This window comes from Hylobates moloch, unplaced genomic scaffold, assembly GCF_009828535.3.
Source record: "Hylobates moloch isolate HMO894 unplaced genomic scaffold, HMol_V3 SCAFFOLD_14, whole genome shotgun sequence".
Taxonomy (NCBI): Eukaryota; Metazoa; Chordata; class Mammalia; order Primates; family Hylobatidae; genus Hylobates; species Hylobates moloch.
The window spans coordinates 23,828,862-23,844,742 of NW_026652289.1; the positions used below are offsets into that span (position 1 = coordinate 23,828,862).

At 32.9% G+C, this 15,881-nt stretch overlaps 1 protein-coding gene across 4 annotated transcripts in view; it reads right to left on the reverse strand.

Moving 5' to 3' along the window:
• Positions 1-7,484: 7,484 nt before the first annotated feature.
• Positions 7,485-15,881, reverse strand: part of NCAM2 (neural cell adhesion molecule 2) — a 574,592-nt gene continuing 566,195 nt past the window's right edge. For all 4 annotated transcript variants that reach the window (XM_032175135.2, XM_032175137.2, XM_032175139.2 and 1 more), the window contains one exon: positions 7,485-12,989. In XM_032175135.2, coding sequence (XP_032031026.1) covers positions 12,878-12,989 — 112 coding nt within the window. In that variant the 3' untranslated portion in view covers positions 7,485-12,877. The remainder of the gene's footprint in view (positions 12,990-15,881) is intronic.

Sequence of the window (15,881 nt, forward strand, 5' to 3'; positions counted from 1 at the left end):
TAAAATTAATTTATTTTCTACCTTTTTAGCTGAATAATTAAGTTGTGAAAGTTTCTGATCATTTTGGTGTGAAAACAAGGTAGGTGATTATCTAAATCAATTTTATTTGTGGTTAAGGAATTCTCTCTAAATCGCAATGCCCAAAAATATATTCTATAAAATTTTTCTTGTATTTTAGACTATATGTATTTTATTTTTTACACTTAAATATACAGTAATTAAGCATACTCTTACAATGGTATAGCTGATTGTTGTAATGTTTCTTTATTGCAAAGTCTGAAGAGTGTAACTCAAAGTTTAGTTTATCTGGGAACCCAGACTAACACAAATTTTGGTACCAAGAAAGGTTCTAAAGGAAAATAAATTTTGAGAATGAATAGGCTTTCTAATCTAATTAGATTTAAAGATACAAATGTCTCTATTTCCAGTAATGTAAAGAGCACTGATAGTCCACATCGTGAACTCTTTATAGAGGTATGAAAACTGTCTGTATTATATACTACTAATCAACCAAATACAAAAAGTGAGGAGATGGATGACTGTATATGACATCTTCAAACATTTTTGGAAAACTAACAAATATAATAACATGGGTTAGTTCTTTCTAATGTCACTGGACAAAGTAGGGGAATAAAAGATGAGCTCAGACATTTGAGTTCTCAGCTCAAGCATCAAGTAAACAACTTAAGACATTCAACGTGTACCCAGAAGGAGAATCTTATTTCCTGTAGTCACAGGGCTGAAATTGCGAATATTAAACTCAAAACCTCATCCTGTGACTGGCTGAAGTACAATGCAAGTCAAAGGCCCAGTCTTGCATTTTGTATCTTCTTAAAGTTATGGCTATTATGGTGGGAAAGACCAAGTGAAAGCCATTATCACTGCCTTTACCTAGGAAAATAGTAAGTCACAAGCAATATCATATTCCTGGAAGAACTGCAGAGTTTTGTGCCACCATCAAGGATTTAAAGGTTGCAGGGGCGGTAATTCCCACATTATTTTTCAACTCACCTATTTGACTTTTGCAGAAGACCCCTGAATCTTGAAGAATGACAGCAGGTTATCATAAGCTTAATCAGGTGGTAACTCAAATTGCAGATATGATTGGAGTTTTTATTTCATTGCTTGGGCAAATTAACACACCCCTTGATGTGTGATATGCAGTTACTGATACAGCAAATGCCCTTTTCTCCAACACTGTCTATCCACCAGACGTATTTCATTTTCGGCTAGCAAAGCCAGAACTTTACCTTCGCTGTCTTACCTCAGGGTATAGAAACTCTCCAGCTCTATATCATAATTTGGCTTGCAGGGATCTTCATCCTCTTTTCCTTCTGCAAGATACCACACAAACCCTTCACATTGATGACATTTTACTAATTGGATCTAGTGAGAAAGAAGTAGCTGCTATTCAGACTTATTGATAAGATTTTTACATGTTAAAAGATGAGAAATAAATGTTACTAAAATCCAGAATTCTGTATCTAACAAATTTGTGGACGTCCACTGGGAGGAGTAATGTTAAGATATATCTCAAAGCGATGAATGAGTTGTTGCATCTGGTCTCTCCCACCACAAATAAAGAGGCACAATGCCTAGTGGGCTTCCTCAGATTGTGAATGCAACACATTCCACAGTTTAGTATGTTACTTCAGTCCATTTAAATAGGGCCCCCAAAAGCTGCTAGTTTTGTGTAGGGCTTAGAACAAAAGAAAGACAGGTCCAGGCTCTGGGCAAGCTGTTCGGCCACATGGGCCATATGATCCAGCAGATTCAACAGTACTTGAAATGTCAGTGGCAGACAGGGATATTTTTTGGAGACTTTGGCAGGACTCTGTAAGAGAGACACAGCATGAGCTTTTAGGATTTTAAAGCAAGACCCTGGCATTATCTGAAGATAGATATTCTTCTATCGAGAAACAGCTTTTGGCCCCAAACTGGGTCTTAGTAGAGGCTTAATACCCAGGGGCAACCAATGGGTGAGTATCAGTAGGGGTTTCCTCTAGAGAACCCCAACTAATACAGTGACTGACTTCAACACACCAGGAAGGTAGGGAAAAAAAAAAAAACATAAAATCAACCCAAGTCAATTCAAAGAATTACCAGATAAAATAAAGTGTGATGGTCTTAGTCATTATATTTTGCAGTGGTTTGTTACATAGACTGTGGAGGGCAAAATAATCGTCCCCCAAAGGATGTCCTATTTACTGAAAGCTGCAAATATATCATCTTACATGGAATGAAATGACTTTTTAGGCCAGGGGTGGTGGCTCATGCCTGTGGTCCCAGCACTTTGGGAGGCTGAGGCGGGTGGGTTACTTGAGGTCAGGAGTTCGAGACCAGCCTGGCCAACATGGTGAAACCCTATCTCTAGTAGAGATACAAAAATTAGCTGGGCATGATGGTGCACACCTGTATTCCCAGCTACTCGGGAGGCTGAGGCAGGAGAATCATTTGAGCCTGGGAGGCAGAGGCTGCAGTGGGCCGAGATTGTGTCACTGCACTCCAGTCTGGGCTACGGAACAAGACTCCATGTTAAAAAAAACAAAACAAAAAACAAAAAAATCAAACAAAGAACAAAAAAAAAACACCACCACCACCACCACCGAAAAAACACTTTGTAGATGTAATTAAGGACAAGACAGGGGGAGATTATGAGATTATGCTGGACTATCAAGGTAGACTCAATGTGATCACAAAGCTCCTGAAAAGAAAATAAGGAATCAGGGAGTCTGAGTCAGAGAAGGAGGTGTGTTGATGAAAGCAAGGCTCAGAGTAATGCAATTGCTGGCCTGGAAGATGGAAGAGGATCATAAGTCAAAGAATGCAGGCGGACTTTAGAAGCTTTTAAAGTAATGCAATACTGCTGACATTATGATTTTAGTCCAGTGAAGTCCATATCAGAGGGTGACTTCTAGAACTGTAAAATAATACATTCGTGGTCTTTTTAAAGCCACTAACTTCATTGTAATTTCTTACAGTAGCAAGAGGAAACTAACAGACATAGATGAGTGGAACCGAAACTGGTAACTGCAAGTGGGCTCTTATTATAACAAAACGATATAACTTTTGTCATCAGCTTTGTGATTGCATGGGAGATAAAGGCCTAAATGGAGGAAAGAAGACTGTTAGTGAAGTCTCTTAGAGCAGTGAGAAAATTGCTGTTAGGGACTGAAGACAAAGAAAACCATGTTTGCAGATATTTAGGAAAATTGTTGCCTATGATAAATTGGAAAACAGAAAATGTACCTAATGAGTTTCTGAATGTGACTAAGGAGATTTCAAGGCAGCATATTGAAAGCGCTAATTGTCTTTTTTTTTCTTCTCAAGTATGGATAGGGTGTTGCGGGAGACTTATGTGCTAAAGAGATATATGCTCAATTTTCAAGCAGCATTCAGAGGATTATTTCTTACAAAAGACTTGTTCTCTCTTTCCCACACTTTCTAGCTGTCAGAAGTTTCTCAAAAGTAATAAATGTCATAGAGGCAAAGATCAAAATCTGGGTATTGTCAGTAAAACATAGTTTGGGGATTAAAAAAATAAATCAGGGTGTCCTTTGTTAGATCACGTGGGAATGTAAGGCAGTGACTTATAGGCTTTTATAACTGGATAAATGGGCTTTTAAAAATTTTAAGGGAATCATACAATAAGATCCCCCTTTGCAGCCCCACATAGAGAGGAACTATCTTGAAAACATTCCAAAGAGTGGTTCTTGTCTAATGTAGTAGGCTATAATTTGATACATTTATATATACTTATATATAAATATGAATATATACTTATACATATATATTTATATATGTGTGTCTATCTATCTATCTAGAACTCACACTATTTTTAAAAAGTTGTATCAGCTTGAACTTAATGGGATTTAAGAAGTTTAAATGAAAATAGATTTCTAGGCAGTAAATATATCTGGCCAAGAAACAAGCCGATAAACTTATCCAGCTATAATCACCTGCTGTTTCCTACAGAAAAGTAGGAATATCTTAAAGAGTGACCCTAACAATATGAAGAACAATAGATATAGTTATCTTACCCTTGGAATGGAATCAAACCCTAATTAAGGAAAATTCCCTATGCTGATGGTGGGGGGCAGTGGGTGGTGGAATTGGTAATTTTTTTTCTGACTGGATCTCAAAATTTCTACAGACACATAACTGTCAAACGTCTCCAATTCCTTCCCTATTATTTGAACTGTAGTGTCTATTGTATATCCTGCTCCTGCCTTATAATTATCTGTAGAGTTTTCTGGAAGGAGTTACATTATCTTTTTAGTGGACAGAACTCTGCACTGAAGAATTGAACCCAATGCTATGATCACCTGGGATAAATTTAGTTGAATAAATTCTAAAATTCAAATCTTATCATGATAACACAATAATATACATTGAAAGTTTCAGGAAGGGTTTGAGTGAGTTTAGCATGTGGAAAAGATGTGAAACATTAGGAGACACAAGAAATATTGAGCTACATTGTAACATTAATTGTGCTCAGTGCATTATGCCCTTGTTTACACCCTCTATGCAAACACATTGACTATGTGCTTATCCATATGATTTAATGTGACTGACTGAACATCACAAGCATGATGCAAATAGAGGCTTGGGGAGCATTTGCATATTGGGACTTCCATTTGGAAGGTTGCCTTTTAGAAGCTGGTAGCCACATAAGGGAGCACAGCTACATCATATGTTGCAAAATAATTGCCAAATTCATTCGAACCAATATGTGAAATCATAAAAAATAATATATTGTTAATGTTTTAAGTCACTACTACATTTCAATTTGTTATTCAGTAATAGGTTACTGTCTAACATAACTTACTCTGAGAATCAATGTTGAAATATGGCAGATATAAAGATACTCATGGCTACTATTTATTGGTATTTTCTGTGTGGTAGACATTGTACGAAGAACTTCATAAATACGATCTCAATAAACTTTAAATCATCTATTGAAGATGAATATTATTTACTTTAGGATGACAATTTTATACATGATGAAATAAAGGTGTAAATTTGTATCTAAATTTATCACATTCAGAGCTAGTAATAGGTGATACAATTGGGATGTGAACCTAAGTTTATTCTAATTCCAATATCTCGGTTCTCATCCGTTTTTCAATATTGCTCCAAGGATCACAGTTTTGCATTCTGGTTGCAAAGACATAGGAAATTCTTTTCTCTTCTTTTTTTCTGGTGAGTAAATGTGTGGATCTCTCGGTTTCTGAATTGGTGAAAATTTTATTTATGTTTTTCAGAGAGTACTTCCCTTATAATTAGCAGGGGACCTTCACATAGTCAAACCTAGTGCTAAAGCTTCCTCAAACAGCATTGAATAAACCCTGGATGTGTGTTGCATCCCCTCTGTGGGTTCAGTCTGTGTCCTTGCTTTCAAACGAGATGCCTATTTCCTTCTCTTCAGCCAATGCTTCCCAATACAAAGAAAATTGCAACTTCCTTCAAAAACTCTATTTTCAAAAATGACTCTTCCAGGATAATTAGTAATTGCTTCATCTCCAGATGTGGTGGTATAAAAATGTTTTGGACTGGTTTTGGTAAATATATCTCAAATTTCTCAGGCCAGTTTCTGACATTGGTCATGATTCAGATAGATGAAAGAAAGATGAGAGAAGTAGGAAGTGTGGAAATTGGAGGTGGAATTGGAAAGGTTGATGTGAACTAATATAATCAAGTTAATCTTGTTTTCCAAATATGAAGACATTTAAATAATAGAAATATCTGACTTTAAAGCCCATATATTAATAAAAATCTAAATTAAATACTAAAGTGTAATACATTTTATATTATTATTATTTATTTATTTATTTATTTATTTTGAGACGGAGTCTTTCTCTGTCCCCCAGGCTGGAGTGCAGTGGCGCGATCTCGGCTCACCGCAACCTCCACCTCCTGGGTTCACGCCATTCTCCTGCCTCAGCCTCCCGAGTGGCTGGGACTACAGGCGCCCGCCAACACGCCCGGCTGATTTTTTGTATTTTTAGTAGAGTCGGGGTTTCACCGTGTTAGCCAGGATGGTCTCGAACTCCTGACCTCGTGATCCGCCCGCCTCGGCCACCCAAAGTGCTGGGATTACAGGCGTGAGCCACCGCACCCGGCCCATTTTATATTATTATAGTGGCCACTCTACCAAAAAATAAAACGCAAAAGACTATCTATGGAAGATGTTAAGTTATCCAGAAAAGTTAAAATACACAAACGTATGCGCTCTATTAAAGAACAAATTTATGCCAAAGACAAGTACATATATGACACCTCATATAAAATATAAAATAATATTTATATTTTGAGAACATTTTGAGTATTAAAAACTCATGTTAAAGAAATTTAAAATGCTGAGGCCATATATGGCATGAAACATAGAAGTATGTTCATTATTTAATGTATATTAAAGAGAATTTGGATTTAGGCAATGCCTTGGGTTAGAAAAAAAGTAGAAGAAATTCTCTAAAATGTTATCAGGGTTACCTGCACAATTTCCAAAATACATCAGAGACTTAATTTTGGCTTCTTTCATGAGGCATAGTTTGTATTTTATTTTGTCTTTATAATAAACATAGAATACTGAAATACCAAGCACAATATATGTCTTTTCACTTTTCAAAGTGTTTGATGTTATTTTTATTCTATATGTGTATGTATTTTGAGGTATTTGTAAAGCTTACATTGAAAATTGCCCCCTTGTGAAAAGTTGGCACTCAGATTTTTAGTTTTTAAGAATAAGTCACATTTATACTAGTTTTAAAAAATGAAAACTACTTGTGAAGTCATGTGTGAAATGATTAGCTTTGAAACAGAAGTTAATACTAGACTATCATTCAATATGTTTCAATAATGTTTATACTTTCTTTTAAAGAATGGTTGTTTGCTGTTAACTTTTGACAATGCTCTGGTTCCAGTTGCTTACATTTTGACTGGTTTGTTCCAAACTTATTTTTCCTTCAAGTCTTTTTATTATTAAGTGCATTATTTTGCAGAATATGATGCTGTTGGGGAATGCATACATTGTGTTAAAGCGTAACTGGCTATATTTAGTTGGTTGCCTAGCATTTATAAATTGATCAACACAATTTGGTAAATGAAAAAATAAAGTGTCTCCAATCCATTGGACTCAAATTCTAGCGTGCATCAGAAATTCTTATTGAAACACAAATTACCATGGTTCTCTCCTACAACCTTCTGATTTATTGAGTCTCTGTTGAGGTCTAGAAATTTACAATTCGAACAAGTTCCCAGGTAATGCTGCTCTAGGGGATCACATTTTGAGAACCACTGCTCTAAACCAACTGTTTATTCATTTAATTATCTGAACTCTGCTCAGTGTAGAAGCCAAAAGATTGTAACTCATTGAGAGATAAGACGGCAGAAAGCGTTCTCTTCTTTAGAATATCTAGATATATGTTAGGAAACTTCTTAACACCGAAGTATTTGAAAAGCCATAAGCTTGCTCACTGCAGAAATGTTATTCAAAATAAACATAAAATGCAACACTTTATTAAAGTAAAAGTATCTTTACTATTAATATACAAATGGTGAAGTGTGACAAGTTTGATATACTGTAAGCCATACTTTCAATGTCTCTCATAAATACAAAACTTCAACATTTGCAGTATAATTTTTACAGTTTAGACATATATATACAGCATTTCATTGGGACATACCATATTGAAACAATAAGAAAACGTTGTGGTAGCTAACTTAAGAATATAGAACTTGAATGGAATATATAAATTAAAGAAAATAAAAGATAGTATGTTTCAGTACATACTGAGCACAGCATACAGTTCACATACCAAAAAGATTTTTTTTAAAAAAAACCTTTATTTCTAACTTCACATATTTCTAACAGGGTTTAGAGGCAAATGCTAAACCATGACTATTTCTTTAAGAGTTGGAACAAATAGGTTTGTTCTTAATAGTATCATTTCTTTTATAGTATGCATGTTGTTCTCTAAAAAAACTATTTGCAAAATTAAATCAGAGATTCTATCTCTGTTAACTTTCTCCTCTGTGTTACATTGTTTTCTCCTTTGCATCAGTGTAATCGCCCATAATTTTTATCTAAGCAGTGTTCCTAGTCCCTGGTCTAGCACTTCTCAAAGTCAGGTCCTTCTTAGCTATTCCAAATACAGCAATTCAGTTTGCCTTTCTGGATCCACTCATTTCTTTGTTTCTCTACTCTCCTATGTCGGGTTGTGATTTGAAATTCTCTAACAGTGATGGTTTTGCTTACTGTCTTCCATGGGAGGCTAAAAACAGATGCCAAAAGATACATGTTTTCATTTCAGAAAAGAAAAAAAAATAAGTAGCAATATTTAAATTTACATGAGCAATAATTCTGAATGTTTTGTGGCCAGAATCTCAAAAATTGTATAAAATGAAAATTTAAAGAGGTAATATCAAATAATATATTTATGTTATAGATAAAATCCTAAAGTAATAAACTATTTTTCTAAGAATATTAAGTGTGTTATCAAATAAATATTTAGCATTATATATAATATAAAATTTTTGCCTTTATATGAGAGGAAATAATTCATCTATTAGCATTCTTGTATAATTGTAAATAGCTGCATCTGCATGGGTAAATTCAATTTTTCAAAAAGGAATGATGGGAGCTGGAAGAAAATTATGTTTGTTCAGCAACTACTATATGTGGGTCTTTTTATAAATTTCTCATTTGGGCATACAATTGTTTCATCTTAAGACATTATTAAGTCCATGAATAAAATACTTTCTTGAAAATTTTACCTTTTAAGATGAAGTATTTCATTTCTGCGACACCCATAATTTAATTTTAGCCTATGTTGATATAACCATATGCAATTTCAGTGTGAGTGACTAAGTATTAATGCTTCAAAGGGTTAATAAACAGATGCAAATATTTTCTCTCTAAAGATAAATAAATAATGCTAACAAACTTATTGTTAAAAATATATCCAGATACAAAGTTTGTTGAATAAGCACATTATGTGATTATGATTATGAGTATGAAAAAACTTCACGGGGGATTTAAGTTGAATGTTTACCTTATTTTCTGTGAAAAGGAACATTGTGAACCTTATAAATAATTATAATATACTGTTCCAATATTTCCTAAATTAACTAATGGAAAATATTATTTCTAATAAAGCTGTACATATTTTGATCAGTGATAATCTTATTGCCAAAAATAAAAGTTGATTTATTATTCTAAATAAAATATATATATAAATGGAATAATGAAGACCCAAGAAACGCCATAGTAATTTGCTTGATTTTCGAGTCATCTGTTGTCTTTGTCTTACAAGTGGCAAAATTTAATTTCAACAATATCTAGAATGTATTTATTATTTAGAAAAACAATGCAGAACAAATTAAGAATATTTCGTGTGTGTATAAAAAGAATTGTTTTGACATGAATTAAGGTAAATTATACAGTATAGTTTATTATATTTAGATTTTATATTCAAGGTAAAATAGTTTGAATTGAACTTATTTACTGACTGTAAATGAGACAGCATCATTTGAGTATCTCAAATCTAAGCAAAATATACTAGTAATGATGTTAATTGTAGTTTTTTCTTTTAATAAAGCAGACTGTCATGCTAATTAAAAGGCACAAATACATCTTAATTATTTAAAATAAGAAGCATAAACAAAGGTATGATCATAAAGTTACAATTAATTATTGGCACACAAATAAATAATTTGATTAATAAAATCTATTTATATAAATATTTAATTCAAAGACTAAGATCCATATGAAGTGTGCTGGATCAAATAGCCTTTGAAAAATGCTTTTATAGTTATTGATATTAAAAATAAAAGAAAACAAGAAACATTACATTAATGTTAGGCATTAGTATCAATAGAATGGCAATGTCTTAGCCCACAAAAATAATAAATAAATCTTTAAAAATACAATTCTTAAATTCCTTTGACAATCATTGTAAAATATGTTGACACATTAATTTGTGCCAGTTTTGAAAACAAAACGTGTCAAAATTCTGATATTACACTTTTATATGTTGTTGAATATAGATTGTCACTGCCTAATTGCACCTAACCTATCAAAAAATACCAAGTTTTAGGTGATATCTTTGCCTCTTGGTTTAAAAAATCATAGGGTTCAAATTACTTTAACAGTACTTATGTTCAGTCAATTCTTTTGACACTTTATACTAATATTGAGTACTCTCAGACAATAAAAATAACATTTATACGGTTATATGTATATGTTTAATCTAGAATAAGAATGAAACAGGTTATTTCAGTTCTACTCATATTTTACAATTTACTACAAGCCATCTTTTATTTTGAAATTTTTATAAATCATTTGGAGCATTCCATTGAAATATTAAAAAAAATACTTTATCACAGTATTGCCTTGCTTCAGCATGGCATGGATTTCAAGGACAAGAGGTAAGGACCACCCGGGCAACTGAAACAGTGCACTTGAAATAGTCTGAATACAATTAGCTTCAGATTATCTGTGAATTTCAGATCATTACTCCACATGAGTGGCAGGAAATTTAACATCATATATATATATATGTGTGTATATATATGTATATATGAAATATATGTCAATTTCTTTACAAGGAAAATCCAAATAAATGAGAGAAACAGAAATGTCAAATTGAGAAAACACAAAAATATTTTGTTATTTATTATGATTTCTGCACTCTTAAAGCACAAATATAACAATAGTAAACATGCGAAATGACTTTCTCAGTCATCCTAATTCTTTCACCATCATTAGTTTAAAACCATGTGGCCCTATTTAGAAATAATTAGCAATCATGGCTATTGCTTCATGGACACTTTACTAAGCTTGTACACTTTGCACAAACAAACTAATTCAAGTATTTTGACTAGTTTTAGTACATTGGTACAAAACAAAACAAACAACAAAATAAAACACAGCAAAATAAAGCAAACTGGATGATCAGACAAACATAAACCAAATATGAACAGTCAAATCTGTCAAAGACCAGTTGGATAATCAAATCAGTTAAAATGACCTAACTGGTTTGTTTGTTTAGACATTACTCAAATTCTTAGGTAGGCACAAGAATTCTGTTCTTTTCTTCAGAATATGCCAGACAGGAACGCAAGGAGAGATTCCCGCATTTAACCCTGCAATTTATGGCAAAGACACTGCGACGATTTGGTGCCTTCAAATGAAGATGGTCATATTCTGTCCTGCTGTAGCCAGAAAAGTGACGAATTATATAAAATTAGTTTTCTCTCCTTGGCTGAGTTTCAAGCACTTTGTAAATAAAAATATTCATGAGTTGCCTTAATTTTACATTTAATAATCATCAGGTTCTCTCTACAGAGAGACACGCCCAAAGCAGGTTTCTGCAATGCTAAAAATTGCTCCAATATTCCTTTGGAATGCATTCCCTATCCTGTCACTATTTGAGCTATAATACCACCTGAGACACCAAAGGTTCTGAATGTTACAGGGCCTAAGGAAACCTTTGGCTCTCAAGGTTAATAAACCTGCTCCCAAATGGTATGTATGTTTACAATCATAAATACTTTTTTAAACCTTACATATAAGTTAAATCATGTGTCACTCTCTTACCTCTGGGAGCTTGCATAGCTTGGAAGTAAAGAAGCATTTTATTCTGGTATAACCCTAACAAAAGATATTAGAAAGTTTGTGTTGAATACTTAAGGAATTTCTTCAACCAAAGTTGTTCATCAAAATCTTAAAATGACTTCTAGCTAGAACATCCAGAATAGAACACACAGTGGCATTTAATTGTTTATCATTTACACGTTTATGGCACATTAAAATGTTAAATAATTTCTTCTTAATTTAGTCAACCTTAAAATTTTAATTTTCATTAGCCAATTACATTTAATGGTGAACCTATAACAGTGGTAAAATTAGTTCTTAAAGATTATATAAAACCATGGGCTAAAAATATATCTGAGGATATGATTTGAAGTATTTGAACACTAAAGACTTGTTTTTTGATAAATTATTTAAAAAATAAATGATACTCACATATTTATAAACATATCAAGACACCATATTGATATTATTCCCATTTCAATTTACTTTATTTGAAGCTGAGGGCAGAAATCAATATTATTTCACTTGCAATACACTTTTTTTTGTATAATCCATTGTGAATGAATAGGACATATATAAAGAGATAGAGATTTAGAAAGTCTTTCTAATCTAATATTATATACAACTAATATTCTTTCAAATGGGTAACAATTTTGATCTGGCACTTCAGTCTATCAAAAATCAATGTTGAAAATGCACTGAATCCTAACTTGAAATGAGTTCTCCAAAGTTTTCAATTTTTAATATCTGCTAAAGATAACTGGCTCTTTGAAGCCTACCTTCCCTGAAATTCCCCTGATAAAATGAGTAACCATTATTAAGTGCCTTCATCTTGAAGTTGAAAGCCACTTTAACAATCTATTTGCCCAGAATAGCACTCATACACATGCAGGGCCTTCTGATACACGTAGCTCACGTTTTTTTCCTTAACCCCTATATTTGTTGGTGGTATTAAATATAGTTCTTAATAAATAGAGCACTTTAGCCACATAATAAATTCCAGTACTTCAGTCATAGAATCAAATTGAATACCAAAGTGTTGGTGCCAGTCATTCTTGATATTGAAATTCTTAACAAAATTAACAACAACAGCAACAACGACAACAATAACAAAAGGGAATGGATCATGGGCAGGAGTATTTGATCATATGTATATGTGTACAAGCTATTCCAAGCTAGAAGTTTCCCAAGAAATTAAGGTCAATGGAATAGTTTTGGTCATAGGGTCACTGCAATCCAAATGCTCTTCGTAGTGTTGTTCAAGCCCCTGTAATATTGTTGTTATGCTTTGCTGTCATCTTCTTTTGATTGAATGATGTCGTTAGAAACTTTAATTTCTATAGTTTCTGGATTTAGAGCTTCTTTCCCATTTTCTTCCTTTAAAGGCAATTTTCTGGAAGATAAAAATAATAAGCTTCATTTTCTGAGGTATTTAAGGAGATATACCTTAACATTTAAGTTACTGTTTTGTAAGGAAAATATGCTCCAATAATATGCTAATATTTTATACATGCTAAGTAAGTTATTATTTTGTAGAGAAAACATGCTACAATAATTAGAAAGGAAAAATTAAATTTATTAAAATAATATAAAATAGATTAAAAATGATCTAAAAGAGAGTAAAAACAATTACTTGGCCTTTTAAAAATGTAATGCAGAATGATGAATGAAACAATATATTTGTAGATTTAGATGCACCAAATTGTTCACTTAGGGTGGCTTAGATTTGGTAACTAGTTGTTGATCTCAAAAATAGAATTATATGTTATGGAAGGTAAAATGCCAAAACATTTTTAAATGTCAATGATATGATTTATTAGTACTACATTTTCTCCAGTGAAAACAATTAATAATTGTTGCCATATTCTGTTACATAAAATTCAGAAACCAGGCTGGGCGTGGTGGCTAATGCTTGTAATCCTAGCACTTTGGGAGGCCAAGGTGGGTGGATCATTTGAGGTCAGGAGTTCCACACCAGCCTGGCCAACACGGTGAAACCAGATATCTACTAAAATTACAAAAATTAGCTGGAAATCACCTGAACCGGGAGGTGGAGATTGCAGTGAGCTGAGATCATGCCACTGCACTTCAGCCTGGGCAACAGTGCGAGACTCCATCTCAAATAATAATACTACTAATAATAATAATAATAAAATTCAGAAACTGAGTGAATTAACAATATTCCTTGGAACTTAATGCAAATGAACATACTTTAGGACTTGCTCACTTTTTAGTATTTACTGTATATGTTTTCTTTTGTCTCTTTTCACTATTGTTTTTCTTGTCACTTTTATATCACTTTGCAACACAGATTTTGAGTTGTTTGCAATTGTAACTTACGAAGCAATAACAACTTTATTTCTTAATATCAAGACAGCTTCACAAACCTTACTTCGATGCCAATGAATTGTGCTTTCTCGATTTTCCTAAAACTTGCAAATTCAATTGTTTACCATTGTGTACACGACATTTGGAGATGAGTTTTTCTCCCTTAACAACATACTTTTTCCACATCAAGAAAATTCGGTCAGAAATAGTATTCCAGGCCAGGCGCCGTGGCTCATACCTCTAATCCCAGCACTTTGGGAGGCCAAGGTGGGTGGATCACATGAGGTCAGGAGTTCGAGACCAGCCTGACCAACATGGAGAAAGCCCGTCTTTACTAAAAATACAAAATTAGCTTGGTGTGGCAGCGTGCGCCTGTAATCCAAGCTACTTGGGAGGCTGAGACAGAAGAATCACTTGAACCTGGGAGGCGGAGGTTGAGGTGAGCTGAGATTGCGCCATTGCACTCCAGCCTGGGCAACAAGAGTGAAACTAGTCTCAAAAAGAAAAAAAGAAAGAAAGAAAGAAAGAGTATTCCAATCCATCTCTGTGACTTTGACCTTACCATGTTATAATGGAGTGAAAGTTACAATGCTAATTCCTCTGGGATTCATTTGTAATTTATTTTATATTTTTGAATGAGAAGGGTAAAACATATTCTGCAGATCAAAGCTATCAGAACTAATCAAAGTAATAGGCAAAAACTAGTAATATCCATTGCTGGTAATGAAAAAAAATTTAAAAACATTGTACCAATGAGAGCAGGCTATTTTATATATGTTATAAATAGTGCAGTCTCAGTTATTCCTTTTTAGCATTCACAAGTACTGAAAATATTGACAATACAGGGTCATAAAAGCAATGTGTCACCTCAAGCATCAAACTGTAGAGAAATAGTTCTGATTAGAGTTCTGACAGTAAGTTAGCATAATACTTGATATATCTCTTACTCATTTAATATATATTAAGTTTTTAATGACCCAGTGCTTTCACCAAATTGATAGTTTGTTTCTGGGTATAGAATTTCTCACCACTTGCATATAGGTAAAATATTTTTAAGATTACTGTTAATCATATTATTTTATATTGGTGATTTATTTTCTATAATTGAGACATAGTTATTAAATTACCCTTTTTTCCCAAAATATAGCCCAGTCCAAGAGCATATTCTTAACTAGTTTTCATGTACACTTCTTATTTCTAAAGTGGAGAATGTAGAACCCACATCTAATACAGTTAATTTGAATTTACATTGTAATAATCTCTAAATGCAATCACTAAAATTGGCCCAAGGATTTATATCAAATTTTTTTCTATAGAGTAGTACTTTGTATTTGTGTAAATATTATTTCAGCCCGTTGTGGGCAGATAGAGGGAATTTATGAAAATAAAATCATTTTCTTCATCTGTGACAACATTTTGTCTTTGATTTAGGATGAGAAACCTAAATCAGTTTACTCTGCAAGAAAATATTAGGTGCTACAAAAATAAATATTTGTTCTGAAAAATAATAAAATTAAAAAGTTATTTTGATGCACAGTAAAGAAGTGTGTGATCACCATGGTTTTGTTAGTATCACATACATCCAATAGAATACTACTGTTACTACTTTGTAACAATGTCTTTGCTTTGAATTATTCTAATTGTCCTGTGCATGAATCTAGGCATGTATTCATCTTTTCAGGTTTTGTTATCTACTATAGTTTTAACAGAGCTATTAGAGATGCAAAATAACTAATATCAAGAATGGAAAACAAGCATCATTTACTGCATAGACATTACAATGATAAACCCTTTAATATTATTTTCTCCTCTGCACAAGTATTTCTTTTTAAAATAGCCGTGTGTATATTTCAATGACATTTATATTCAAAGCGATGACAAATTTCCTGACGTGTCTTTATTTCAGTAAATACAATTCTTTTATTTTGAAAGCAAAAACAACACTGTCTTAAAAAGA